A 25,781-nucleotide genomic window follows, 5' to 3' on the forward strand; every position below is an offset into this window, starting at 1 on the left:
AACTGACAAATAAATGTAAAAAATTAAACAGCAAAGCAAGAATAATATATGATCACAATCAATGTCATATTTCATAGGTCACCAAAAAACATTCCAATAAGTCGAAAACCAAACACAATTTTTACTTTTCACACCCCAATATCCCAAAACGCTGGCTCAGCTGCAGTTGGTGTCACATTCTGTTACATTTGGTACCAAATGTGGGTCAACAATCTATAGGCTATTATAGTCTACAGCTTTGTCTCCCGAACAATCTGGATGAAAAGTAGCCCAGCTCTACTGTACTGTCATTCACAAAAGTTGATGAACACATCTCCACAAAGTAACTTAGGGACGCGATAAAGACATTTCACTTCTTCTGTTTTCCATATTGCCACCTTTGGTCTACCTAACCACGCATGGAATAATTTTGATCTGTTTATGAGGCATAAACACATGAATGTCTGATGCCGTGACAATTTAATAAGGTCATTGACAAATACAACTTCAGCATGTTTTAATGCTATTTGACTTAGAAAGAGTTTAGAAAGAAGTTTACCTGGCAAGTGTGGTGTTAAAGCATTGGCCACAGGTTCATGTATTGTTCTGCATAAGCTCATGAACAACACAAGCCTGGATGGGCAGACATGCTGTGTGGTGGAAAAGCTAGTTTGCTGAAAAAGCCTCAACCTTTTCACTGAAAAGTGAGTGATATGTCACATTCAGAATGTGGTGGATTGATCATCAACATCACACCAATGACAGTGAGCTGTTAAAGTGAGGAATTTGGCTGGAATGTTTCAACAAGTCTAAATTGTCATCAGGTGTGAGTGTTTTCTGTCCTCCTTGGGCGACCTGTGCCTGCTTTTCTAGTCTGTCGTCCCAAGAGGCTGTGATGAGCTCCAGCTCCCGGTGACATCGTAATGTGGATAAAGCGTCTGAAATTGAATGAATACATTTTCAATTTTTGTGAAAAAGCCAATCCAGCCATAAAGCCAAGAGAACCCTATGTTTGCAAAGATGGTCTTAGATCGAATGCCTGACCTGTGGTGTGTGTTGCTTTACAAAACTCAGTTAGGAAGTGAAATACACAGCTTCATCATGGTTCACAGCAGCAATACTGACAAAACCCAGTTCTGCTCAACCACTGAAAGGGGTACAATAAAGCACAGGATTACAAGAATATGTGTCTTGAAATCAACCTAGTGTCCCATTGGAAGCCTTACAAAACCCACTGCCTGCATTAACTTAGCATAGCCATGCTAATTAAAGCTGAGTTGTTGCCATAAGCTTTAGTAAAATTAGCCCTAGCTTGAGGAATGTGTATGAAACATATGATAGGTGAGACATTTCTCATTTAAATGGCATCTTAACCTGAAAATGAATAGGAAGGTGTTGGTCTGAAAAACCCGCAACAGAATACCATACTTTCGCAGTATGCTATACCATCGATTGAAGAGTCAACTGAGGCTAGTAATGTGAAAACAAGTATGCTATGAAATCTTCCCTTCAAAGTGAACAAAAGAAGTGTGATCCAATCGTGTAATTGTGGTCTCTATCTCTAGGCCATGACAAAAAAGTAATGCTTGTCACACAGACAGTCAAACATAATTGTAAAAGTGGAGGCTCTGACCTACAAAGAAAACAAATGTGCGGTGAAATGTGAACGCAAAGGAAAGGAATGACCCTTCAGCCATGACGTCAACATTCAATTATGAAGCAACTTTGTGCTGTAGAGAGCTTAATGTCACATCGCTGTCCACACGTTGTGTTGCATTACACCTCATAGTGTAGATCATTAAGCTCTAGTCTTGTGTAATGCCGTCGGTCAAAGGACTCCATTGCTTTTCGGCCACCCACTGCGAGTGCCATGGTGAGCACGGCGAGGCCCAAGACCATAAACGCCACGACTCCACTTTTCAGTGCCCCGCGCGCTGCTATTGCCTTACCATGAGTGACGGACGGGTTCTGGAGGGCATTATCTGAGAGGACTGCACCTTTGGGAACAATGACAAGGCTTGTCTTTGCAGTGGTGGTAGTAGAAGTAGTGGGAGCTACAGTTGTGGTGGTAGTGGTAGTTGCTTTTTGAGTAGTAGTTGTAGGAGGAGTTGTGGTAGTAGTTGCTTTTTGAGTAGTTGTCAGAGGGGTTGTGGTAGTAGGTGTAGGGGTGGTAGTTGTCATTGTCGTAGTAGTAGTAGTAGCAGCAGTAGTTGTAGCAGCAACAGTAGTGGTAGTCGTGGGGGCTAACGTCGTTGGATAGGGAGTGGTAGTTCTCTTTGTCGTAGCTTTACTGACAGTTGTGACAACTGGAAGGGATGTCACAGAGCCCTGGACCGGCTGGCTGATGTCGACGGTGTGAACTTTTCCTTTTCGGCCTTTGTTTAACTTTTTGCTCATTTTATTTGGCTTCCGAGTTGCGGTGGAAGTTGTCCTCACTGTCGTCATTCTTGTTGTCGTTTTGGGCGCTGAAGTCACTGGAGGCATGGTGGCAATGATGATAGGGGGTTGAGGAGGTGGTGGGGAGGAAGAGGCGGGGAAGGGGTCAGTGGTTTCCACTAGTGTGAGGTGTACTGTTGAAGCTGCTGCTGTTGTTGTGGTCGATGTTGGCATGATCGTGGTGGGGGGCACAGTTTTCACTTTTGGCTTTGCTGTGGTTGTGGTTGTTGTAGTTGTTGTGGTTGTTGTTGTGGTGGTGGTGGTGGGTTGAGTGGTTGTAGGAGGAGGAGGTGCAGGTGTTGTGGTGGTAGTTGTCGTGGTAACAGGTCTCAGAGTGGTGGGATGGAGTAAGCCTGCGGGAGAAAAGATCAAATAAATATGAAGCAAAAAGCTTGAGTCACCATACAATATTTTACTCAAAGATAAAAAATGCATTCAGTAGGAAATATTGCTTGTTGCAGTTAATGCTGCACCAAAATCCCATGAGCCTCCTTCCAAAGAGGAACTACTGTGGTGCATGACCACAATATGTTTCTGTGATACATGGCTGAGACGCCACATTGTCTCCAGAAGGTGATGGTACTATTGTAGTGACTTCTTAGATGTGGTGACATAAAACATAGTTGTCGTTTTGTTTTTTGTTTTTTTAGCAATAAAACTCCCTCCAAACATTGACCTTAGCTCCAACTATATTTCACAATTCCTGACATTTCTATCATATATTCATGCTCCCCTCTTTCCCCCCTTTGCTTTTAGCAATAGTTTATTCTCAATATAGCTTTTTAATATATACATACACGCCATGCAGTTGGACAAAGGTGCAATAGGAAGTCAGATCTGATGAAGCCCATTCCATGTTGTTGCGTTAACCAATCAGATTTGGAATGTATTGAAAAGTATTTTACTGTTTTACTCTTTGAATTGAACTTTGTATTCCTGAGCACACAGACAAACCAAACTTAACTGTGCTGAAATGTAATAATATCAAAACCACAGCAGTGCCATACCTCTTTTTATATTCTGATTCTTGGGTAAACGCAAATAAATAACATTAAATAAATAAGTTAAATAACATTTATTTAAGTTTCAATAAATGTTTTTGAGATGTGAATCCCCAAGAGCTGAACTTGATTCACATTTCAGTCATTGTCATAGTTAATGGGAAAGTTATTCGTAGCGGAATATTTTACTAATTTCAATTCAAATTCTGACAATCTTTTCAGGAGAATTTGGTTGTTTTTTTGGTTGTTTTTTTAAAGAAAATTTTGTGTACTTGTCAGGTACACCAAAACATCATCAGCAAAAAATGTTTGCTGTTTTCTTCCCTTTATTTGCACTCGTTTTAAATGGCTGTTCTGGACCGAACATTCCAAACAATGGTGCGGTCAAATTCTGCTTGTTTATTAATGGGTAACTGCTACAGTTTTTAGCTTAAGAAAATGAATCTGAAACAGCTAACAACTAAATGGACAGCTTGCACATTTGGTTAAAGGAAAATATTGTCATAGTGAATGTGTCCACTCAAAATATTTGAATCTTTGATGATTCAATAAGACTCGGAAGGTTTTGTTTTCTGTTGTACCTGCATCCAAAGAAGACAAGGAATTAGTTTTGGTCATAAATGAAAAATTTGACAAGAGGCAAAACGCCATCTGAAGCTAGAAAATGAAAATTGTCTTCTAACGTAACCGAAAGAGATAAACTGAGGACAATTGAAATTGAAAAGACTTTGCACAAGTACAATGCAAAAATGAAAAGACCTTCAAAGTCAAAAAGATGAAAAGAATCCTCCTTTCAACTGAATGGCCTTTCATTCCACCACAGCACACCACATATGGTTAGCGGCAAGACTGACAATACATTTGACACAAATGTGCCATGACTTATCCATCATCTATGCGTTTACCTTTGTAAATGTCGTTGGTGTTTATGCCACTCTCAGCCTTCATCAGTGGACAGTCCTGTTCAGTGTGGCAGTGAAACAGGAAGCAGTTGTCATCGCCGGCCTCTTTGTTGCCGTTAAATACTGCCATATTGCACTTGGACCCTGGTGAACGACAACATAGTCAGTTTCTACAATTATCGTCATGATCGTCTTTTTATCTTATCAAGCATGATTACGCAACCCTGCCATCCATTTATGGCTGATGTTCTGTCAAATTTCTTCCACGTCATCACTCGATGAGTCAACAAATGAGAACGTTTAAAACATAAAATAGCTATATGGAATAGAGTCCACTCTCAGAAATATCAGCAATGAATCGCAAAATGCAAAATCTGAATATATATATATATATTCAGATTTTGCATTTTTCCATCTTTCAATACATTTATATTTTACATTTAATCTTCCACAATATATACATATACCATACAAACTCCCCAGTTCAGGACTGATCTCAGCATGCCTCACCTGGTTTGACCTCCTCTGAGCAGCAGGCCAAAACACAGTCTCGCTCTGACTGGACCACCCGTGCATCCATGGCGGTCCCTGGCTTGCTGAGCGCCAGCCTGACGTTGACGATAGCTTCCCGGTGCTGCCTAGAGAAACATGTCTCTGGTTCTAATGCTGCAGCAAGTGCCAGTAAGCAGGCAGTGAGTAGTAGTCTGAGGATCCGTGATGGAGGTGAGGACACAAAGGGGGTCATGGTGGTGGATGATTAACTGGTGGTCGGAAAACACCTCAGAGTCCAAGAAGGTAAAGTAGAGATTCACGATGGAGCTGTGAGACACAGAGGGGTCTTGTTAACTTGTCCATCTCAGTTGTTCCTTGAACAGTGACATTATATACTTATGTACGTTATATACTTGCGCAATTACTTTGTACAGTACTTATACATAATACAGCGAAACTCCTAAGAAAGGACAGAGGGCACTTTTTACTCAATCACGTCCAATCCCACTATACAATGGGTGTTTGTTACAATACAGGTTCTGCGTACTGTAGATGTGATGTTATCAAGTCGGTGACATGAAAAAATAAGGTATGTTCATATATCAATCAAAAGAAAGGAATTACTCTGTTAGGTGAGTACATGCCATCTATGTTTTACTTCTCATAACTTGTAACTGGCTTTTTAACCATGACAACACTGGGAACACACTCTCATATAGCAAAAGGAATGTTGATCTCACAAGTCAAATTTTCTATGCCACGTAGGGACCAATCAAATGATACCCTCAACAACTTGTTTTTCTTGGATGGTTCCAAAAAACTATCCCTTTATGCCTCCAAGTTTCCACAATCGTCATCAGTCAATCTCAGTTCCATGTGGACGTGTGGAAAGTGTTTGAAGATCGACTTCACACCTCCTCAGTGACAGGCTCTACTGCGTGACGAGGAACTAGAGCCCCAGATGTGTTGCAGCCCACCAAAGAAGAAAGCCAAACCAAATTAGAAGCAGATCTGCAGCACTAAAATAGAAATCTAAAAATTCTCAGCCTTTAAAGTCCAAATCTTTTAATAGTCAGCCATGACTCTGCACTTTTGCAGGGAAAAAAACACTACTCTCTCAAGTCGTTCTTGTTGGTGTTCAACTCTCCTATTCAGACTTTTCCTTACTTTTGGACAGTATTCCGCTTGTATAAACAGATAATTCTCTTAAATGCCTTCTGAAGCTGAAGGGGAGGTGAAGAAAAGAACTCACCAAGTCGACACAGCAAACTGTCCTCCATGAGACACTCAACTTCTCTGAAGGGTCGGCAGACTTTAGTCGGTCTCCTGTAAGAGCGAGCAAGAAGTGGTTCATCTTATCTGTTCTCAGCTGCAACTATCTGACCTGCTATCAGTCTGGTGAGTTAGCTCTTTGGTCAAGTATATAGGTGGGGTAACGCTCACAGGGAAGGGAGGATATTTGTGTTTTGTCCCATATTTACCCTTTTGAGAAAATGAGATTGTAAACAAAAACAATTTGCTCACAGTGAACACTTTCTGCATGTAACACCTGAAATGATGGGGACTTCACAGCAGGAATCCTTCATACTACAACAGTTCTGAGGGCCTGAGCCTGATTCCTCTACTGATAGCGCTGCCTCCATAACAGGAAAAAAATAGACCCGTATATGTCAAGATTATATTTTTTCCATTCTGCACCATGGTACTTTTTTGTGTTTTTTAAATGTGTAAATCTATTAACCACAATTTAGGACACTTGCAGTGAACAAGCAACATTACAGTCATTTCAGTGAGGAAAAAAGACGGAATGCAGGTGCATACAAACACATAAGACTTGCGCAAAAACAACTATATTCAGACCTTGAGAATGAATCCAGTGTATATACAATATGCTCAATAAAGAGAATCTGACCTATGTAAGCAATAGTAGCATTAGTATTAAGAACAGGATTTACTAATAACTGTCCACAAACAATGACTAAACTTGACAAGGTTTAGTCATTGCTTGGTAATTCCTACACTTTGGTAATTCCAAAGTAATTCCAGGTAATTCCCATCCCAGGTAGCAAAAGATCAATGAACCCTTGGGTCTGAAGAGCTTATGGAACTGTATATTAAAATAGGCTACTGCAATTTAACTTCCTCCACAGCGTGTTTTTTTTTTAAGTATACTGTATACCAACTGATAAGTAGGTATAATCTTGATCACCCGTCATGTCATGCCAATCCTTTTCGTGTCCTCCATTCCCACATCCATGACCCTCATGGTCGTCTTCTTTTACCCAGCACACACACTTCTCTAACAAATGGATGAATGAAGTAACATGTTGTGCTCGGTCTGGGTCACTGTGTCCAGTTAAAAGGTGGACCACTGTCTGGTTTAGTCTCTCGCTAAATGAGCACATCGGTGTGGAAATGAAGGTCTAAGTTTACCTGGGTAATAATGACGTCACCGTTCGGATCTCGGACGAGCGAGGCAGCGCGACAGGAGCAACATGGCATCACCGACAGCAAAAGATCGACGGTTTTCTGAGTCAAAGCCATCTTAAACCATGGGCTTTGCTCGTTAGCATGTGAAGCTAAGAAGAACTTAGCAACAGTTCCCCGACCGAAATCTAAACTGGAGTGTGTTTGTTCTGAGGCGCGTAAAGATGAAGCAAATGTGGCAGTAAATCGCTTAAATAACACGTTCGAAGCCAATTATTTCCTTCCGCGCGCCTTCATGGCTCTGCTCTCACAGGCACCAGTGACCTGGAATATGGATTGTATAACAACTCCGACGTTACCTGGGGCTTCATCGAGAGTGTAGCATCGCTCAAAGGAAGCGGTGGAATCACATCAGCTGCTGGAGAAAAGGAAGCGTCACCCATCCCGGGCTCAGATGAGAAGATGGCTCGAATCTTCAAATCCCCCCCTCCACAACAAACGCGTCTGAAATAAGCGGCCTCTTGTGTTCATGGAGCACTGGACCGAGGTGATAGGATGAACGGCGTCATGCTGATGCTTCAGGAATCAGACTGGTGTGGAATCACCAGCAGCATCTTGCTCCTGCCAATGATCCACTGACATGATGGAGTCTGACCCATTTTAGTCTTTGTCCTCCGGAGGGGGAGGAGGCTGCTGCCGGATTCATTACTCCCCTAAAGACGTGCTCTCGCTCAGAAAACAGAAACCCCCCACAGGGTCTCGTCAAATTGTTTGCCCTTGAAAAAAAATCTTTTTTTTTTTTTTTTTTTAAATAAAAAACGTTTTTAAATAAATCACGTCGCTCTTATGTGAGCAGCATGTTCATGAATCATTGAACGGCCACTGCAGGAACAATAAGAACAAATAGCTTCGCATCGATGTTTACATGGGAATCGTTTTACAAACATAAAACGTCACAAACTGCGTGTAGACAGTGGGTCGTTCACGTGAAAAAATATGAAATACATGCAAAACTTTTGATCATGTTTTTGAAACGCGAGCTCGTGACGGAGGATGCCGAGCACTTACGGAATATACCGAGCAGCCAAAGTGCGGCAACCACAGAGCTGATCGAAAGAGAGAGAGAGAGAGAGAGAGAGAGAGAGAGAGAGAGAGAGAGAGAGAAAGAGACAGTTTGTCCTCAATCTACCTTCAACTTCTGCAGTACTTCCGGATCGTCTACGGTCCCAGTTTTCACTGTTAGTTTTACTAAACGTGGACCAAAAAGTGGCGGTCACAGACCGATGGGGCAAAATGCACTGTTCAGCCGCTGAAAAATATTCTTTAACGAAATTTAACGGCATATTTCAATGGAAATTGTTGAGTTGATTAACGCTACTGAAACAGAAACCTATGCAGTTTGCTAAATCTGAGGTCAGAGGTCATAGGCATCGATGGAGTTTGGACATGTATTAACTGCAACAAATTTATTATACACTATATAAGAAGCAGGTTCCAGGTCTGATGGACTGATGTGTATATACATACAGCTGTACAGCAACACATATTTACAACATAAATACTATTATGTACACATTGATGATATCATGTAACTTATTGCGTGAAAACAACGGAAGATATGCACATTACATGAATAATGCAAACTAGCTGAGAGTATAAATGAGAGTCGACACCAAGCATTTCCCATTTCTCTGTTGTGCTTTCACGAGTGAAGATGTCCAGGGATGCCATGGTTGTCACCAGAGGTTCCAGGAAACCGGAGCCTCCAGGGACCTCCAATGATCAGGCCAGTCATGTGTCTCCATCCCCCGCTGAGACTGCAACATTGTTCAGTGCCATATTCAGCATTTTGGCTCCACCGTCCAAAGACATCTTTTGTGCTGCAGGACCCCTTTGTTGATGCATTGAGCCCATCCTGACTGAACCCCATGAGAGACATGAATGGGCTGGACGTCATTGTGTGATCGTTAAGATGTTGGTGTTGTTTTGCTATCTATTGACAACATTTTCACTGGCAAAATGCTGACTAGGGAGCATTTACAGACAGGGTGAACAATGATTGGGACTGTCATGTGCAAGCAGATCACTGGTCTGGAGGAAGGATCAGTTACAGGACCTACACTCTCAATGCCCTTCGTTACAGTGACATTGTTTAAAAGAAATCCCAGCATCAAGATTCTACACAACTCATAGTTTGAACAATGTTCAAAATCTAATTTCCACACAGCACAGTCAACAAGAGCCACTGCCTGCAGTGTCCCCAGAGTCATCACCTTTCGACCACAGAGATCAGCCACCTGGGGGAACTGCAAACAGCCTCGCAGCCAGAGCAGAATGCAGTGCCTCAGGAAGATTTTGGAGTATTCTGCACTTTTACATGTGCTGCATTTTCAGAGGCACTATTATTTTTCTAGAACATGTTACTGCGTTACAAAACTGATGACATGATGAGGAAAAACACCGTCACAGGAAACCCAGTAAGCCCTCGAACGAACAGTGTGGCTCCCAGAGCATCATTTATTGTGAGATTAGAAGGCACATACACACATGGGTATCAGTTGATCTATTTTTTTTGGTTGCGCATCATTTCACCACATTGTTGTACTGTACTGAGTGTATGTAAATCCCACTGTAACAACAAAAACTCAATCATAGAAACATGACAGAATGCTGAACAATTACATATGTACGTATTTAAGACTGAAAATAAAGATAAAAATAATCTAGAAGTGACCCAAATCTGTAGACCCTCAGCAGTTTAAGATTGCGTAGGTTCCTCCACATCTTCCATCTCCACGTCCTGCTGCCTGACTGGCTTTTTCTTCTTCTTTACAGGAGCAGATGAAACCTGTTTCTTCTTTGGTGCAGCATCTGCTGCAACTAGACAAGAACAGAGCAAAAGCCTTTATGAACCATATCTGCCCACTCATATGTTCACCGCACAACTGCTTGTTAATTCTCAGCTTGAGGGTGTTACCTTCCATTGAGGTCTTTTCTTTGTGCATATGTTGCAGCTGTTTGATCAGTTTGCGCTTCTTCTTCCCAGAGAGGGTGATGTTTGCCCTTGCACTGGAACTGAAGCCCAAAAAAACATAAGGTTGGATGAGTCAGCCACTGCACCAATGTCCCTGTCTCTTGGTTCATTCTTTCATTGATCCTCTGGCTCAGGCTATTGGGCGAGAATTGAACCAAGCGGGAATAGGTATAAAAAAAACTATGTTGGGGCATCTATGGGAGATACTCAAACAAATTGAATATTCAGAAGAACCAAGATTTTACAAAACCTCCTCACAAAATATGAGTTCTGCATGCATTTTACAGGGACATGCCAAACATAAAATATACACTGACATAGGTAAACTATTTTTGTCAGTATAAATTGCCTATGAATAAGGCAATTTATGCTGACATGCAGTACACTGATATCATTGACCTCTTTACATTGGCAGCAGAATAAGAACAATGGATATGGAGGGTTGTGGCTCAGAATGATCCTGCTCACCACACACACATTATGTGGGCTTGCACTTGCACCACACTTTTGGAAAAAAGAAAGAAGATGATTTTCCAGGTGTTGCAGATAGATTGGGAAAGCTGTATCAAATGTCAGTCATTTGATACTCTGCTTAAATGACTCGATAAGGACTCAATGTTTACTGAGCATTCACATGGCAGGATGGGGGCTGATTTCAATGCAGTTTTGTATGTGTTTATATCAACAAATTTGCTTGTTTTGAGCCGTAGACAATTCCTAAAAAAACACCAATATACAGTATGCGTGTCTGCAGGATGGGCAATAGAATGACTAGGAATAAACATTCTTGTGTTGGAGGATAGAAATACCAATACAGATGTTTAAGTTAAAGAAATGAAATCAATGCACACGTAAAAGGAAAGCTGGTTGGATTGACACTGCTCCTAATATAATTGATAGCTGTAGCAAAATAGACAGCCCCATATCAAGCAATTTGAATATATGGAATAGAAATGAGCTGAGATAAATTATAACTTTTAAAAGGAAACACTACTCTGTGGGTCACTCATACGCACAAAAATTACTGAAGTCTGTGCACATTGGTCCAAGACCTATGTCAGCTTCTGATCCAGTTCTATTAATTCACCTTCTTTTTTTTAAGTGGTGGACAGTAATGAGGCCTTCATCCACAATAGCTCCGACAATCCGGTGTTTCTTACGCCTTTCTTTGGTCTGAATTCGCCTCCGCTTGAATAGGTTCTTCCCTAACTCCTGTGGAGGATCAGCAAAGATAGAAAAAGAACAGTTTTGGACCACAGCTAACACAATACATTTACAAGTACAGGTAGACAAAATTGAGACAGAAGACGACTGGTGCTTGTGCTGTTTGAGATTGATGGCTTAATTCACAGTCCACACTATTTTACTGCAGAGTGGGTGATCTAGAAACAAATTTAATCTCATCTAAATTTAAATGACAGGTATTGAATACTTTAGTTCGATTCAAAACATTTCTCAAAAAACAAAAGAGCAGGTGATGCAATATGGCATTTACCCATTATAGTACGTCAGACATTCAGTTCAATCGGTTTGATGACTCAAAATGCACTTTACTCTTCGGGTACTATATAATTCCAGGATCTTGTCACAACCGCTTTTGTAATTAGACATTCGTTGACTTCATGAAAAGCAATGACGTCAACTTACTTCCGCGGCCGCATTTTCGCAAAAACAAAGAATACGAGTCAAAACGTCAATGTCAATATTAAGTTATACGTTGAACTAAAATGGTTTTACCGTTTTCGGTCTGTTTATCTTTCCTCCTGGAGGCGACATGCTTCATACTCACATGGGCGTCTTCTTCTACGCCACAAATCTCTAGGGCTTGTGCTCACTACTGCCACCTTTTGTATCGCCCACGGAGTAAAGTCAAAACAACATACCGGTTCATACTGTAAAAAGAAAAGAAAAAATATATATATAATAACAAATGGGCACACGGATCAATACACATATACAAAGATAAGCAGCAGAGGAAAGCCATCGAGATAGATGTAGCCATCCCGAGCGATGGGAACATCAGGAAAAAGGAAGGTGAAGGCAACAGTAGTGCCTGTGGTGATCAGAGCACTCACACTGGAGAAGTGGCTCCAACACATCCCTGGAGAAACATCAGACTTCTCACTCCAGAAGAGTGCAGTCCTAGGAACAGCTAAGACAACCACCATACGCACATTACAACCACCATATATATATATATATATATATATATATATATATATATATATATATATATATATATATATATATATATATATATATATATATATATATATATATATATATATATATATACATTCACACTTGAACTACTCTTTTGTATCACTTTTTTGCACTTTATAATATTATTTCTTTTTAATTTATTGTGATATGTTGTGTACGGAGCATGTTACGAACACAATTTCCCTTGGGATTAATAAAGTTTTCTGATTCTGATTCTTGTCTTTTTCAGTTTCACACAATTAAGACCTTAGTACCTCCATCTCTGTCCCTTCTAACTTCCTCTTCGCATTGGATCAACTGTAAATTACATGTCATGGCAGACTGTCATGCCACAGTCTAATTTAGTTAACTACAGACTGTAGTTCGGTCAAATGACCAGATGATTTCAATTTTTATTTTTTTTGGTGCCATGGGTCTCTGATCTTGGGACTTACGTCACTATCAATACTGAGCATTTAAATTCAGTGGTAAGCAAGAACAGACAGACACTGTGAGGCTTCTGTCAAATGTTTAATCAGTTCAGTACAGGTGTTCATCTCAGTGCAACAACATCCAATGGGTTTGATCTATGTACAAAAATGAACTTTGGCATTGAGAAGCAGAGTGAGTGGGGGTGAAACAGAACACTTGACAATAAGTCGCAAACAAAATAAACAGCAGCAAGGAAGAGAATTTGATTTTGCATGGTTGAGTGAAGGGAAAAATAAACAACACACAATGACAACCTTTGTGTTTTTTTTCTTCTTCATTTCAGTCATCCACAAAAAAACAAACAAAATTAATGGTATATATATTTATATATATATTCAGATATCTAAAGTGCATTATGGTACAAAAATATAGTAGGTCAGCAGCACCTCGATACATTTACAAAATAAATACACCATTCAGACATAATAAATTACTGGAAAAAAAAAAAGAAAAAAAAAAAAGAAAATGTCAGACATACCGCAATTAAAAAAGCAAGGTTTCACAAAGATCTGTCGCCCACAGAGCATCAAATAGGTTTCTAATCATATTCTGCTATTTGTTCTGATATATTTAAAAATATTTACAGACAATAAATACTTTTTTTCCAATTCTTTCCAAACAATCACCATTACAGACATCTGCAATGTGAGTATCTAGGAGTCCGATTGTCCATAGGTTTCTGAAAGAGAAGGAGAGGGGCGCTGATTAGTCATTTGAATCAATATTCAACGCACAATCTCACGAAAACATAAATGCATTGCTTATTTTACAGAGTTTCTGACTTGGTTGCTCTCAAATGAAGCATCAAATAAGCGTTGGTTGAAAGGTTTTGTACAGTCTTTGGGAAATAAAACTGAAATTATAATGTGATATTACTTGTAAAATGACCACAACCTTTTTAAATTAGAGTTGTACAAATACAAATATAATCAATATAATACAATACAAATATTCCTCTTCATGAAAGTAGAGATCCTGCACCAGAAACTTCCCAGAAGGCGGGTCTGGACTCACCTTCGTCAGAGACTGACAGCGTTCAATGCAGCGCCCTCCTCAGGCCGAGCAGTGACTTCCATTCTAGCCGGAGTCCACTTCCAGGGTCGTCGTCGTCGTCGAGCCTCCACCCGACTGATCGCGCGCGTCGCTTCCTCTTCTCGCCTTCTCTCCTTTTCCCTGACCTCCCTTTCTTCTTCTTCTTGCCCGATGACTTGAGGACACTGTCCTTGTAGGTTTGGGACTTGTTGGTCTCCTGAGGGAGGTTGGTGCTCTCCTCCTCCTCCTCCAGCTGGAAGCTGATGGGAAGGTTCTTCGTTCCTCCAGGAGGTTTGGAGTGCATGGTGCTTCCTGTGGTGCTCGGATTGAGGCTGATCCCGACACCGGGCAGCACGACTCCGCCCCCGCTGCTGCTCCCGCCTGCACTGCTCGGAGGCCGCACAGGAAGGTCTCGGATGGCCGCCGTGTGAACTTCATCCAGGAGCTCTTGCAGCCACAAGCGCCGTTTCAATTCTTGAATCGTTCGGCCTTTGTCGTGCATCAGCTGGGCGTGAGTCACAGAGCGCTTTCTGTTGAGAGGAAACACAGAAATGAAGGTTCCTTCTACACAAATTACAAGTAGATCTACAGCATCCGAGGTTGAGAGGTGCAACTTCCAAATTTCTTGACGTTGCAAAGGTGGATCGAAAGGTCAGGGCAAAGTGTCCGAACAGAAGTGTCAAGTTTTACAGTATCTTGTAAGAGCACTGCAACTCGATGGACGTTGCAATGCAATGTAAAACACACTCATTATCCCCTTATAGAATCAGAAAAAAACTTTAACACAGAGGATAGAATAATATAAAATACAAAATATTAAATACTCTTTTTATAGACATTTTATATAGACATAGTCGAGTAAAAACCTCCGTTGATACTTGAAGTGCAAAAACGTGATATAGAAGAATTAATAATGTTATTCTTTTTTTGTAACTTCAATTTTTATTGTTGATGCACGTGTGATCCATACGCTATTCCAATGCCGAAAGTTTGTTAGTACGAACGGCCACAAGATGGTAGTATCTGCGCAGAAACAAGTACGTCGACTTAAGTTGTAATTACTAATAACAGACCCAAGATGGCACTATGCGTTGCCAAAAACGAGGACGATCGGAATGATTTATTTAATGAGTTTAAATTCAATAAAAGTCCGATTGAAGATGAGTTTCTAACGGCCAGAAGAAGAGCTCAGATAGTGTTATCTTCCTGGAGTTGCAGGAGGATTCAGACTTGCTTTGCTGCGGAGTCACATTACTCTGTGTAAAGGCTTACACAAACACAGGCTGGACTTGAGGCCTGGGAACTGCGGAGCACCAAGGCTGGCCAAACACTTCAGGTGTGTGAGCACATAAACAGCCCAGCTTCAGTCGGAGATAGCGGGGACTGATTAGCGATCACAGTTTCCCATGGTGGTGTTCTGGCCGGCAGCTGCTCTCGACTTCATAGAGATTATCCACACTCATGCCTTCTGGAGCGCCGAGTCAACCCGAATGAGAAAGTGTGAGGGGAAACTTTCATATTCCAGCTTTTCTGCTGACTGAAATAATAATAGTAATATTATCCTCAACAATGCAGCCTCCCAAACACAGAAGCTCTACGAGCCGCTCGTGTTTATATGCATACAGATATTTCCTGTCAAAGGGAAGAACAGTGGGAGCCTTTGAAAAGTGATCTGGTTCTGCTTTACCTTTAATAAAAGTCACTTCAAACAACGTCCAGAGACATTGGGCATGGAACATCCTGAGGTGGCAGACCTCCAACCTGCCTCACCTTAATTGTTCCTCACTGAGGCGGAGGAATGAAAGGCAGCGTGTTTGGAAAACGAAGTGGCCAGTCATCGAGGACAAAACTGGTGTTTGATCTGAACGTTTCCTGCTCACTCGCTCTACTGTAGGTCCCGACAGCGGAGGGACCAGGAAATTGGAATAACCCTGGTGCCGAGACTGACCATGTCATGTGCCACAGCTCGGATTGATATTCAAACCATCCAGACATCACACATTATACAGTCTCACCCTCTCACAGCCCACCTCCACCCGAAACATGATTTTTAATTGGCTACATATGTTACATAAGTTGTCAGTGATGACTCTATTTTGAGGGATTTTCTGGGTGCACCCCATGTTTCCATTACATAGACAAATGCGTTACCCAAATGACAATTTTGTTCGACGCAACACTGAGGTTAATCAGGTTAACGCACATACTTTTATGGATATTTCCTTGTGCACGGAATGAAAGTGACTAAAATCCCTTCACTGTAAATGTAAATTGTGCTCTCGTATGGCGATGTAATGTACCAATATGCCCTACATCACCACAAAATAGAGAATCAGAGGATCAAGCACGCAACTTATTTCCTATAAAACAGCAGACTATAAATATTATCCACATTCCACATTTGCGCCTCAATATATAAAGCTTGACAATGAGGAAATTGAGCAATAAAGTACTAGGAAAATACTCTAAAAATATTTCAATTTTCATTGATAAAAAGCAATAAAATGAAGCGCAACTCTCCGTCACAATATTGTTTCACCTTGAACATTCTAGTGAAGAAGCATCTTTCCAGTGTCTTTCCTAATGTGTGTACAGTGATTTAGGTTTTGTGTTATTTGACATGATGCTCAGGAGTGATTTGCCAAGAGTCTCCAAGAACAACAAACCCTAAACTCAAATATAACTTCAAGCAGCTTTTTGTGCTATGTGGTTCTTGCAAACCACTACACTCTCTTTGCTAGTTGAAACCTGACTTTGTTCACGAAAACTCGTAAGCTGAACAACACTTGACACAAAAGTACTTTCTTCGGCAATAACCCAGATTCATGCGACGACCCTCCTGTGTCTGTTAAACAGCAAAACATTTCTCAGTTCTCAAAATCCCTGCAACAGATGAGGGGAGGTCAAAGGTCAGCAGCTTCCACTGCTTTTACTTCACATGCGTGTTTTCCTTACCGCCCTAGAGATGTTCTGAAATACTATTAAGAGCAGATCACAGAGGAGAGCAGCCTCCTTGACGGGCGCTCTCGCATAAAAACACGCTCACACACACTGGAGGCCATTAACCGGGACAACACAGTCTGTCAACTGCTGTGGCCGGCACACACGCTCTACATCTGAGATTCCGCAGGAATCCAGAAGCAGCTCCTCTCCGCACATCAGATACGATCTCTCCACAGGAAGAGTGCGCTGAAGGTTCGAGCTTAACGACTTGAAAGGGCATTTATTCATGTTGGCAGGTGGCGGCTCAGCAGGATCAGCACGTTTGGTTTGGGTCACGGCCGAGTGGAATATCAGCAATATTCAGTTTGTGTTTGGTGGGCCGAGGTGCTCCAGGCTTGACTGTTGCTGGTCTGAAACCCTGAAGTTCATATCGTCCCTGTTTGGTTGTGCCCGCACTTCTGGCTCGCACTGACTTTCACCAGTTAGGACACTGATCTCATCTGAGAGCTTCAGTGATGTCACAGCATTTGAACAAGAAACCTTTATAAACAACGATAATCTATCACACATTTTTTATGAGACATATCATTTAATTTCTTAGACAATTTTAAAAAGTCGTAATAAAATGAGATGTTCTTTTTTCTCCTTGACTATTTTCATCACTTTCAACTATGCAAATCAGTGGATGTGCATTATTAAGCCATGTCCTTAAAACTCAATCTGTTTGTGGGCGTTTGTAAGAAATATTCAAGTATATTTACTTGGCCGTTTATTATTTATCTGTTTATCTATTCACTTTAGTCATGTGAACAAATAAATGGTTTAGCTCACAAAGTGAAATGTTGGCTGTTTGTGTAGTTAACATGTGAAAAGGATAAAATGTTCTAGATATGAGTATTTTTTTCATGAAATCCAGCCTTAGTTTGAGTCATCAGTGTAACACAGCGCCAGTTTGAATCATAGGAAGCTCAACCAACTAATGTGAAATGAAATTAACTTAAAGTTCAGACCACAAGAGTGAGTCTGATAAACGCGCTGCAGTGAAACAAAAATGCAGGAAGCGCAATGAGAACTCAAAAGTCACTGATGACTCAGAGCTTAGACTTACATTCTGTTGCTGAGAGCATCGATGGGTCTTCCATCGTGAGGCACCGGAGAGCAGAGCAAGAAGAGAGCGAAGCACCATTGCTGCAGGACTCTCTTGGAGCAGAACATCTTGACGTCTCCTAAAAGAACCAAAGAGAGTGTGAGCAAGTCAAACCCTGGCAGCAGAGACACTCAGTCATCAGTCTGGGGATGAGTGGAGACGCGGCGGAGACGAGTCCTGAATGATTCACTCAAAGCAAAACACATGTGGAGGAAACTTACTCTCCCACTGAAGTCCAGAAAAGTCTATTCAAAGTCTCAAACTTTCCACAAGTGTCAAGCCAGGTGCAAACAAACATCCAGATGTGTTCTGTCAAAGATCCGCAGAGGTAAAAGTCCACAGAAGGAAGAAGGTCCAGTAGAGCAGGTCCAGGTGTTGGACTGATGTTAAGACTGAGAGTCTGCTGCTGTTGCTGCAGGTCGCTATCATGAGTGCAGGTCCGAGGAGGAGAAGGGGAGGAGGCGGGGGAGGACTTCAGAGCTGGGGGGGACGGACTCTGCGATGAGCTATAGGACAGGGATTGGCAGGAAGGTGGCGCTCAAGCAGCAAGGAGAGCCAAGGGATGCTCTGGCATTTAAAGACTTCAGATTTGCATTGACCAGGACTAAAAACAAATGGAAAGGAGCTTTTAACATCTAACAAACCAAATTCAACGAAAAAAAACTCTTGCAAGCAAGATGGTTCTACGAAAGAGCTCGCTTGGCTTGACTTCCAGAAAGTTCTGAGGACATTGCCAGACGAGAGTAGTGCCATCTAGCTGCTAAATACAGACTCCGCACAGCATTACTCCCCCGAGGTAAGCATGTACCAGGAAACTTTCCGTAAAGAAATCTTTCAGATGGTCAGAACATTGCAAACATCTTCTCAATAAGAGAGGAAGCTCTGCTGTGGATTATGGACTGTTTGATTATTTTACAGCCCAACATTGGGTCAAAAATAAAGCTCAATAAGGGGCAATGGTGGGTTTGATAATCCAATAAAGCATTTCAACACTGAATGAGACACACATTTTTGACGTTGAATTCTAAAAAAATCCTTAAGAATACCGGGATTAATGAGTATAGTATTACGAATATTGCAGTAAGTACTGCATATTTAATTCAGAGTGAACCTCTATGACACAGAGGCTTAAATTGAAGGATCAATCCAAATATTGCTTGAGGATTATGTTATGTGTCTGTAGGAGAACATTTGGTGACCATGTGAAATGTCATATTTGCATTTTTGCTCTGTTGACAACCTTCATCTTAAATTTTTGGACATGCTTCTGGCAGCAGTGACTGGTTCGACTGGATCTTTTAAAAATACAACTGTGCCATCTCCAAGCTCGTGATCACAGACGACAGCAGCTGGAGGCACGGACCACTATCTGAGAAAGACTCGTGTATGACGACCATCGATGGCCCAAAGTAAGATTGGTGACGTCTAGCTGTCACTTTAGATCAGTCTATCAAACAGGTGGGAGATATGCCAGGGTCAATGGCCAGGGTTTCCACTACTCTGAATGTATTTGAAATTCTTATAAAACTGAAATTCTTATACAAATATTTTCAAGACATTAAAAGAGCTTTAGTTTAAATAAGGTGATATAAAAACTTGAATACAGCCAGCATCGTGAGTTATTGTGCCATTGTCAAACTGATGAAAAATATGAATATTAATATTTTGTTGTTTAAATGTATCCATCATTTAATCCATCATTTGATTCAGTAATATACCAACTTCATTCAAATTTGTCGAATTAATTAGAGTATTTTTTTTAATCCCACCCCTGGTATATATATATATATATATATATATATATATATATATATATATATATATATACACATATATGTGTGTATATAGATATATATACACATATATACTGGATACCTACTGAAGTGCAATGTAATAAATTCCCAAGGCTGTTTAAACCTCTGGCAACACATTTGTAATGAACATCTCTTCATCTGTGAACGCTCTCAGATGACCGCACTTGATAACAAACCTAATCCAACCTAATCGAATCAGCATCGTCAACGAAATGACTAACACAGAAACGATTGGCTGTTATGTAACTGATCACTGCTGCATTCACGATACAAAAGTCAACACTGGAACAACAAGGTTTCATTTGATGGGATTTGCCAAGTCATTGGTTAATGGAATGTACCAAGCTGAAATATCAATACTGACCGCCAGGGGCAGCAAAGCTCACAACTCTTGTGAATGTAAAAAAAAAAAGAATTTTCTCTTCCTGGATTACGCAGTGTCATGTGTAGCCAAACTTAATCTAGCATCAGCTGCATTTGCTTTTTGCCTGTAGACTACAAATATTTCCAGGAGTACGTTCTAATGCATATATGTACACTATACTAGAGTATATTAAGGAGAAATTAGAATAATTCAGAATTCCTCAATATTTTACATACTTTTTTTTGTCTGACTATTATATCTCAAAAGAACCTCACATCTGATTATTAAGTGTCTTATTTCTTAGAGGCTAAAATTAGCATCTTAGCTCAGTGTTTGGAGTCAAATTCATTTTCCTACTACTCCTGTTTCTGGATTCAATAGTGGCATCCATACAGTCTGCTGAAGGATGAAGCTTGGACACTCATAGCTAGCATAGGTATAGCTGGGTTTTGCCTTTGATAAGGTGAATGATCAAATCACTATTCAAATGTCGTGTGTCCTGCACATTTGAGTTTACTAACGTACAAGTAGACAGGATAGACAAGAGCTCAAAACTTGAAAGACTTGTTACTTTCACAGTCAACATGATCCATTTGGGTCCACTACATTAGCAAACAGTGTCGTTCCTCTATCCAATTTTTGACCGTGAGCTATGTTTTATTTTATTAAACCTGAAGGTGGTGCTCAATGAACTCCTGTGTTGTGTAGCACTTATCTATCAACACTAAGTACATGGGAAATATCAATGACTTGCGTCGCCTGGCCACAGACACGCGATAGTGATGCTAAGCTAGGCTGTCATGTCTCACTTGAACCCTTTAACTCCTGCATGAGCCTGAAGCCTGTAGACACATCAGCCGCTGTTGTTGAAGGTGTGTGGGTCGAAAAAAGGCTGCTGCTTGTACGTAGCGAAGCTCGCCGTCTCTTGGGAAGATTCACATGCTGAGTCAGCCGACAGTTGAAGAAACTCTGGTTTGTTTTGGGTCAGCTTTAATCAGAGACCCTCCTGAGAGCGGACACACTGAGAGTAAAGAGCATGAAAGCCCACCGTGCACTTCCAAATGTTTTGCTAACATTACTCTTGGCCTCTAGGGGCTCAAACGGCTCCAAAACAGCCCAAAGGCCAGTGACACTTCTCCTGCACGTCCTCTGACTCAAGTCTATAAAAAGTCTCAACATGAAACAACCGCTCATTATGAACTCCGCCTGCTGGGTGAAACTGTTCTCCTCACTCATCAGTAATAATAAACACAATCCATTGTTCCTCACAGAGTCATCATTTCACTGATTTGGGAGAGAGGGGTTTCCTCCTGTCGTCGACAAATGAGTCAAGTTCCTTCCATTTTACGAGCGTCTCCTCTTGGATCGGTTTCAGGAACTGCACCAGAGGACAAAAGGAGGAGCGCTGGCGCCAAAATGAAAGTCTACCTGTCGAAGCACTGCCCACATGGCAGACTTTCTCCAGACCTCTCTGCGTTCTGGAGGGGTCCCACTGAAGTGAACTTCACCTGCATGTAAACAGGTACCAGAAAAAGTATTTTCCTGGCAGCCGTTGTGTGTATGGGGTCGCAGCCAGGAAAGCTGTTTTAGATTCACAGAAAATTGCTCCGTCTTGGCAGACATCGACACAAAACAAATGTCTACATATAATCTGCGCGACTGAGAACAAAGCTAGGTTCTGTTAGCCGCCATGACCCCGTCAACACCACATCTGTCATCACCGGGCTTCTTCAATTGAGCATGCAAGTTACACCTTGTCAGCAAATCGAACAAAATTGAATCTGCAAACCCTTTTATCCTTTTTTGAGGAGAATGTTTTCATCTCAACCCTTTTAAAGTCAGTAGGATCAGGATAGTCCCCAATTGTCATTTTCCTCATTCAACAGTTCATGTTCCTAAGTCGGTGAGGAACTAATAAATACAATTCTGGGGGACTTCACAACATCTGGTCAAGGATTGCAGTATGTAACAATGCATTCAATAAAAGCTCCTCAACCCCTACTGTCTTCCACTTTGATGTAAAGTAGGTATGTAGACACTGAGCTCATGATCCGGTGATAAATCAGTTCCCGGGGTGGAGGATGGCAGCGGCAGTGAGAGCCAGCCATGATGGATGATGATGATTGAGGGATGATGAAGAGGCCGTGAGACGTCTCAGGGGTGGCCTTCCTCCGACTGCAGTAACCTCTGGCTTACCTCCAGGACCCCTCTCCCCCCGCCACAACGGTCACTCTTGAGAAGAAGGAATTCAGAGTTTGGAAGGAATCTGCCTCCACTGTACCAACTCACCTCCTACACAGTCATGAAGTTATGTCACACTGTTTTCTAATGCTGTTAAAGTGTTTGAGTCTGGTGATGTTGACAAATAAAATCACTCTACACTCTGGGAACAAGGGTTTTAACTGGGCATGAAAGGAGCTAGAGAAAGAGCTGATAAAGTCACAGTAACTGTTCATGAGCTATGTGATGTCATATGATTCAATAGCAAAGGTCATCTGTTGTGGGAACACAGGCATTGAATGAAATGTTAAAATATACTTTTGCTGTTGAGGTGTCATTTTTCATTCAAAGTGTAACGGAAAGTTTCACCTCAGAATGACCACAGCAAACACTGTTAGCGACAAGCTTAGCTAACACATATTGAGTTTGCACCTTCCTTTGCTTCACATCACAGTAGAAAAAAAATAACCGCACCCCTATTCATGGTGCATTTTAGGGTGGTACTAAATGGAACCTACCAAGAAGAATCGTGTCAAAGTGTGTTGAAACTTTCATGCTTGAGACCCTGGCTCCTGCGCGGGTGTGAGTGATGTCATCTGCTCTTTAAGCTTTGTAGTGTAAAACTGTGGGATGGGCGTGAATCATGATTTTTATATGACAAATAATAGGTTTTCGAAAAACAGAAAGAAATGGACTGGACACAAAGAGCAACGATTTCTGCAGACTGACCCTCTGAGGGAACAAGTAAAACCCAGCCCAAAAGTATCGCACCGATCCCACCAGCCAGATGTTATAAATAGCAGCTCAAACGTCAGCAACCTAAAATGGAACTAAACACGAAACAGTCTCCTTGGCATCTTGACACTTTCTGCATGTTGCAAGTCAACTCTGAGTGTTGTGAAGACTCGACGGCGGCGCCTGCAGTCTGATTTCTGCAGATGTCACCAGATGTGAGAGCCCAATCTACTGGTGTGTCACTGTTGGATCCCACAATCATGTCCCTGTGCTCAATTACATCTGATTATGGTTCCCACTGCACTGCCAGACAGTCAATACAGAGAGCGGTTTGGACTCGCTAAACTGTTGTCATTAGCAGCTCTTTTTAGGGTTTAGGCTTATGATTTGATTATTGTGTTAAAAGACACACTTTAGAAACTCAAGACCATAATAGCTATAAGAGACGGCCTAAAAGATGTGCAGAGGAGAACGCTAAAGATAAAAGAATTCCCAAAACCTTCTGGTAAGTGTTGGTGGAAAATTGTAAAATCTAATTCCATTCAAAAGCAAGGACCTCTTGACTTCAAAACAGAAGATATATGGCAAAAAAAGTAATAGGAATGTGGAAATATGAGGAGAAAAAGTCACATTCAAAAGCGCTTTTCTGACTCATAAACAGAGTTTGGGAATTCACTTCACACCAAGGACATGCTGTGTTGCTACTCTACTCATATCACTTGAGAGGCTGAAGGCTTTTGTTCACGCTATCTCAGCATGAAAGTTGAAACTGACCATCACACCCATCAGGTTGCATCACTTGATATGCCAAATAATGCATTTAAAAACAAGTCATGCCATGCCAACTGTTAAGTATGAATGACATGGAAAAGCTTTCCACATCGATTCTGCTCACATAATCATTATCTGAAGAGCTGTTACTTATCCGAGACTCTCATATACTGAAACATCGCTCCTTTATTTCAGACAATATAAGAATGAGGTCAAAATAATATGTCACATAAGATGTGATTTTAAATGTATTCAATATTGGCATCAAAGCAGTCATTTATAAAACTACAGGGTGACATATCTGATTTCTGATCTGTACTGTAGCTTCACTAGTATGTCAGAGTTAAAACACAATATTCATATAGACCACACTATTTGGTAAGTTCAGTATAATGCTTTGTTTCAGTCAATTGTTACCTCCGCCAAGTTATGTTTTGGACATCAGTGGTTTGTCTGTCTGTGTTCATAATAACTTGAAAAGATAAGGATGGACGAATTAAATGGTTGAAAATTTCTGGAAATAAATGAAATGAGACAAGAATCAAATGATAATTTTGGGTCACCACTCGGATCCAGAATTTTCTTTTAAAGGACTCTCTATTGGCAGAGGTTTGCACTCTCTGAGTGCTTTCCGAGTTACTAGTGGGCGTTTCATGACAAAAAAGGAATTGAAGTTGGTTATGGGACGACTGGGGGTGTGGTTGAAGGCATTTTGAAGTGACACCACATATAAAAATTGTATTCCAATCTTCACAATTTTAAATACAGATAGATAGATATAGAACTGCTTTGCACTAAATAAATAGAAATTTGGATAAGAATTGAATTTTTATTAACCACAGGATGTGTAACTCCCAGATGCGACTTGAAAATCAAAAATGTGATTTAAATAATGAGAGGAAAGGAATAGAATAGTACAAATAACTTCTTAAAACTTGAATATTGTTAAGGTTAACATGAGGAGGATGAACAGCGACATGAACAAACACCTGTAGTTCACATTTTCTTGAAGGACCAAAGTAACAAAATGAATCTGCTGACTATCATCTAACGTGATTGATGTTTAATACAAACCATATGGTAGACTATTAATGTCAAACATATTTGAGTCCACACGGAGCAACTGAATCCAGATCAGTCTAGACAGGTGACCAGATCAATATTAGAGTGTAGTTTTATTTAAAATCATTTTAGCAATTTAAAATGGTCCACATTTAGCCCATCAAAAAATATAAATGTTATAACAAAACAAAACTGTGCTACAAAAGTTATTTAAATATGTCATGCTTTGTTTTCTGAATTCAAATATGCAACAAAATGTTAATGGGAAATAATTCTTCAATGAATAATCTTGTGATGTGTGATATGAAGTCATTTTAAACTTTACTCACCAAAGTTTAAGCTCCTTGCTCGTGTTGAATTGTGACTCAAAATCCACGAAGACACAGAAAAAGTGACAGCTGTCAAAGAGCGATGTCCCCCGCAGGTTGTCTGAGCATCTCTGAACTGGTTCGGTGAAGCTTCCTTATAAACCAGGTCCATCACTGCTGATGACATCACGGCGGCTCAACGGCATCATCACCACGTCGCAGCAGCAGAGTTTGTAATTAGATGGATGAACGTACTACGCTTCCACCCACATCCTTCACTCTTTTTCACAAGGAAACGCACCACAGCTCAAACCAATCACACATGGAGTTGTTGTCGAGGGCTCAAATGTCTCCCAGTTGTGGTTTGGTGGTTGCACGTCGCAGTACGTCGAGCCACCTCGCTGTTTTTCACTCGTGTGC

At 41.0% G+C, this 25,781-nt stretch overlaps 3 protein-coding genes across 4 annotated transcripts; all 3 read right to left on the reverse strand.

The window, feature by feature from the left end:
- Window positions 1-1,103: 1,103 nt before the first annotated feature.
- On the reverse strand, window positions 1,104-7,925 carry mansc1 (MANSC domain containing 1). Its single transcript, XM_053861325.1, has 5 exons — window positions 7,597-7,925; window positions 6,063-6,136; window positions 4,829-5,137; window positions 4,322-4,462; window positions 1,104-2,768 (listed from the first exon to the last, which is right to left on the reverse strand). The coding sequence occupies exons 3-5, from the start codon at window positions 5,061-5,063 to the stop codon at window positions 1,756-1,758; spliced, it is 1,389 nt and encodes a 462-aa protein (XP_053717300.1). The 5' UTR covers window positions 5,064-5,137; window positions 6,063-6,136; window positions 7,597-7,925; the 3' UTR covers window positions 1,104-1,755.
- Window positions 7,926-9,736: 1,811 nt separating this feature from the next.
- Window positions 9,737-12,101, reverse strand: c4h11orf98 (chromosome 4 C11orf98 homolog). The gene is made up of 4 exons (XM_053861326.1): window positions 12,009-12,101; window positions 11,359-11,483; window positions 10,215-10,312; window positions 9,737-10,117 (listed from the first exon to the last, which is right to left on the reverse strand). The coding sequence occupies exons 1-4, from the start codon at window positions 12,045-12,047 to the stop codon at window positions 9,996-9,998; spliced, it is 384 nt and encodes a 127-aa protein (XP_053717301.1). The 5' UTR covers window positions 12,048-12,101; the 3' UTR covers window positions 9,737-9,995.
- Window positions 12,102-13,003: 902 nt separating this feature from the next.
- pthlha (parathyroid hormone-like hormone a) lies at window positions 13,004-25,478 on the reverse strand. 2 transcript variants are annotated; one of them, XM_053863309.1, is made up of 4 exons: window positions 25,383-25,478; window positions 18,049-18,166; window positions 13,980-14,527; window positions 13,004-13,644 (listed from the first exon to the last, which is right to left on the reverse strand). In XM_053863309.1, the coding sequence occupies exons 2-3, from the start codon at window positions 18,153-18,155 to the stop codon at window positions 14,002-14,004; spliced, it is 633 nt and encodes a 210-aa protein (XP_053719284.1). In that variant the 5' UTR covers window positions 18,156-18,166; window positions 25,383-25,478; the 3' UTR covers window positions 13,004-13,644; window positions 13,980-14,001. The 2 variants fall into 2 exon arrangements, with proteins under 2 accessions (XP_053719284.1, XP_053719283.1); XM_053863308.1 differs by lacking the exon at window positions 25,383-25,478 and adding an exon at window positions 18,309-18,455.
- Window positions 25,479-25,781: the final 303 nt, after the last annotated feature.

Source organism: Synchiropus splendidus, chromosome 4 (genome assembly GCF_027744825.2).
Source record: "Synchiropus splendidus isolate RoL2022-P1 chromosome 4, RoL_Sspl_1.0, whole genome shotgun sequence".
Classification (NCBI taxonomy): domain Eukaryota; kingdom Metazoa; phylum Chordata; class Actinopteri; order Syngnathiformes; family Callionymidae; genus Synchiropus; species Synchiropus splendidus.

Excerpts from the sequence above, each read along its gene's own strand:
- mansc1 (XM_053861325.1), bottom strand. The coding sequence starts at position 5,063 with ATGACCCCCTTTGTGTCCTCACCTCCATCACGGATCCTCAGACTACTA. Across the intron at positions 4,463-4,828 it reads CTCAGAGGAGGTCAAACCAG|GGTCCAAGTGCAATATGGCA; the intron begins GTGAGGCATGCT and ends GTCGTTCACCAG. Across the intron at positions 2,769-4,321 it reads CACCAACGACATTTACAAAG|GCTTACTCCATCCCACCACT; the intron begins GTAAACGCATAG and ends TTTCTCCCGCAG.
- c4h11orf98 (XM_053861326.1), bottom strand. The coding sequence starts at position 12,047 with ATGTCGCCTCCAGGAGGAAAGATAAACAGACCGAAAACG. Across the intron at positions 10,313-11,358 it reads CACCACTTAAAAAAAAGAAG|TTCCAGTGCAAGGGCAAACA; the intron begins GTGAATTAATAG and ends TTTGGGCTTCAG. Across the intron at positions 10,118-10,214 it reads AGAAAAGACCTCAATGGAAG|TTGCAGCAGATGCTGCACCA; the intron begins GTAACACCCTCA and ends GTTCTTGTCTAG.
- pthlha (XM_053863309.1), bottom strand. The coding sequence starts at position 18,155 with ATGTTCTGCTCCAAGAGAGTCCTGCAGCAATGGTGCTTCGCTCTCTTC. Across the intron at positions 14,528-18,048 it reads GATGCTCTCAGCAACAGAAT|AAAGCGCTCTGTGACTCACG; the intron begins GTAAGTCTAAGC and ends TCCTCTCAACAG.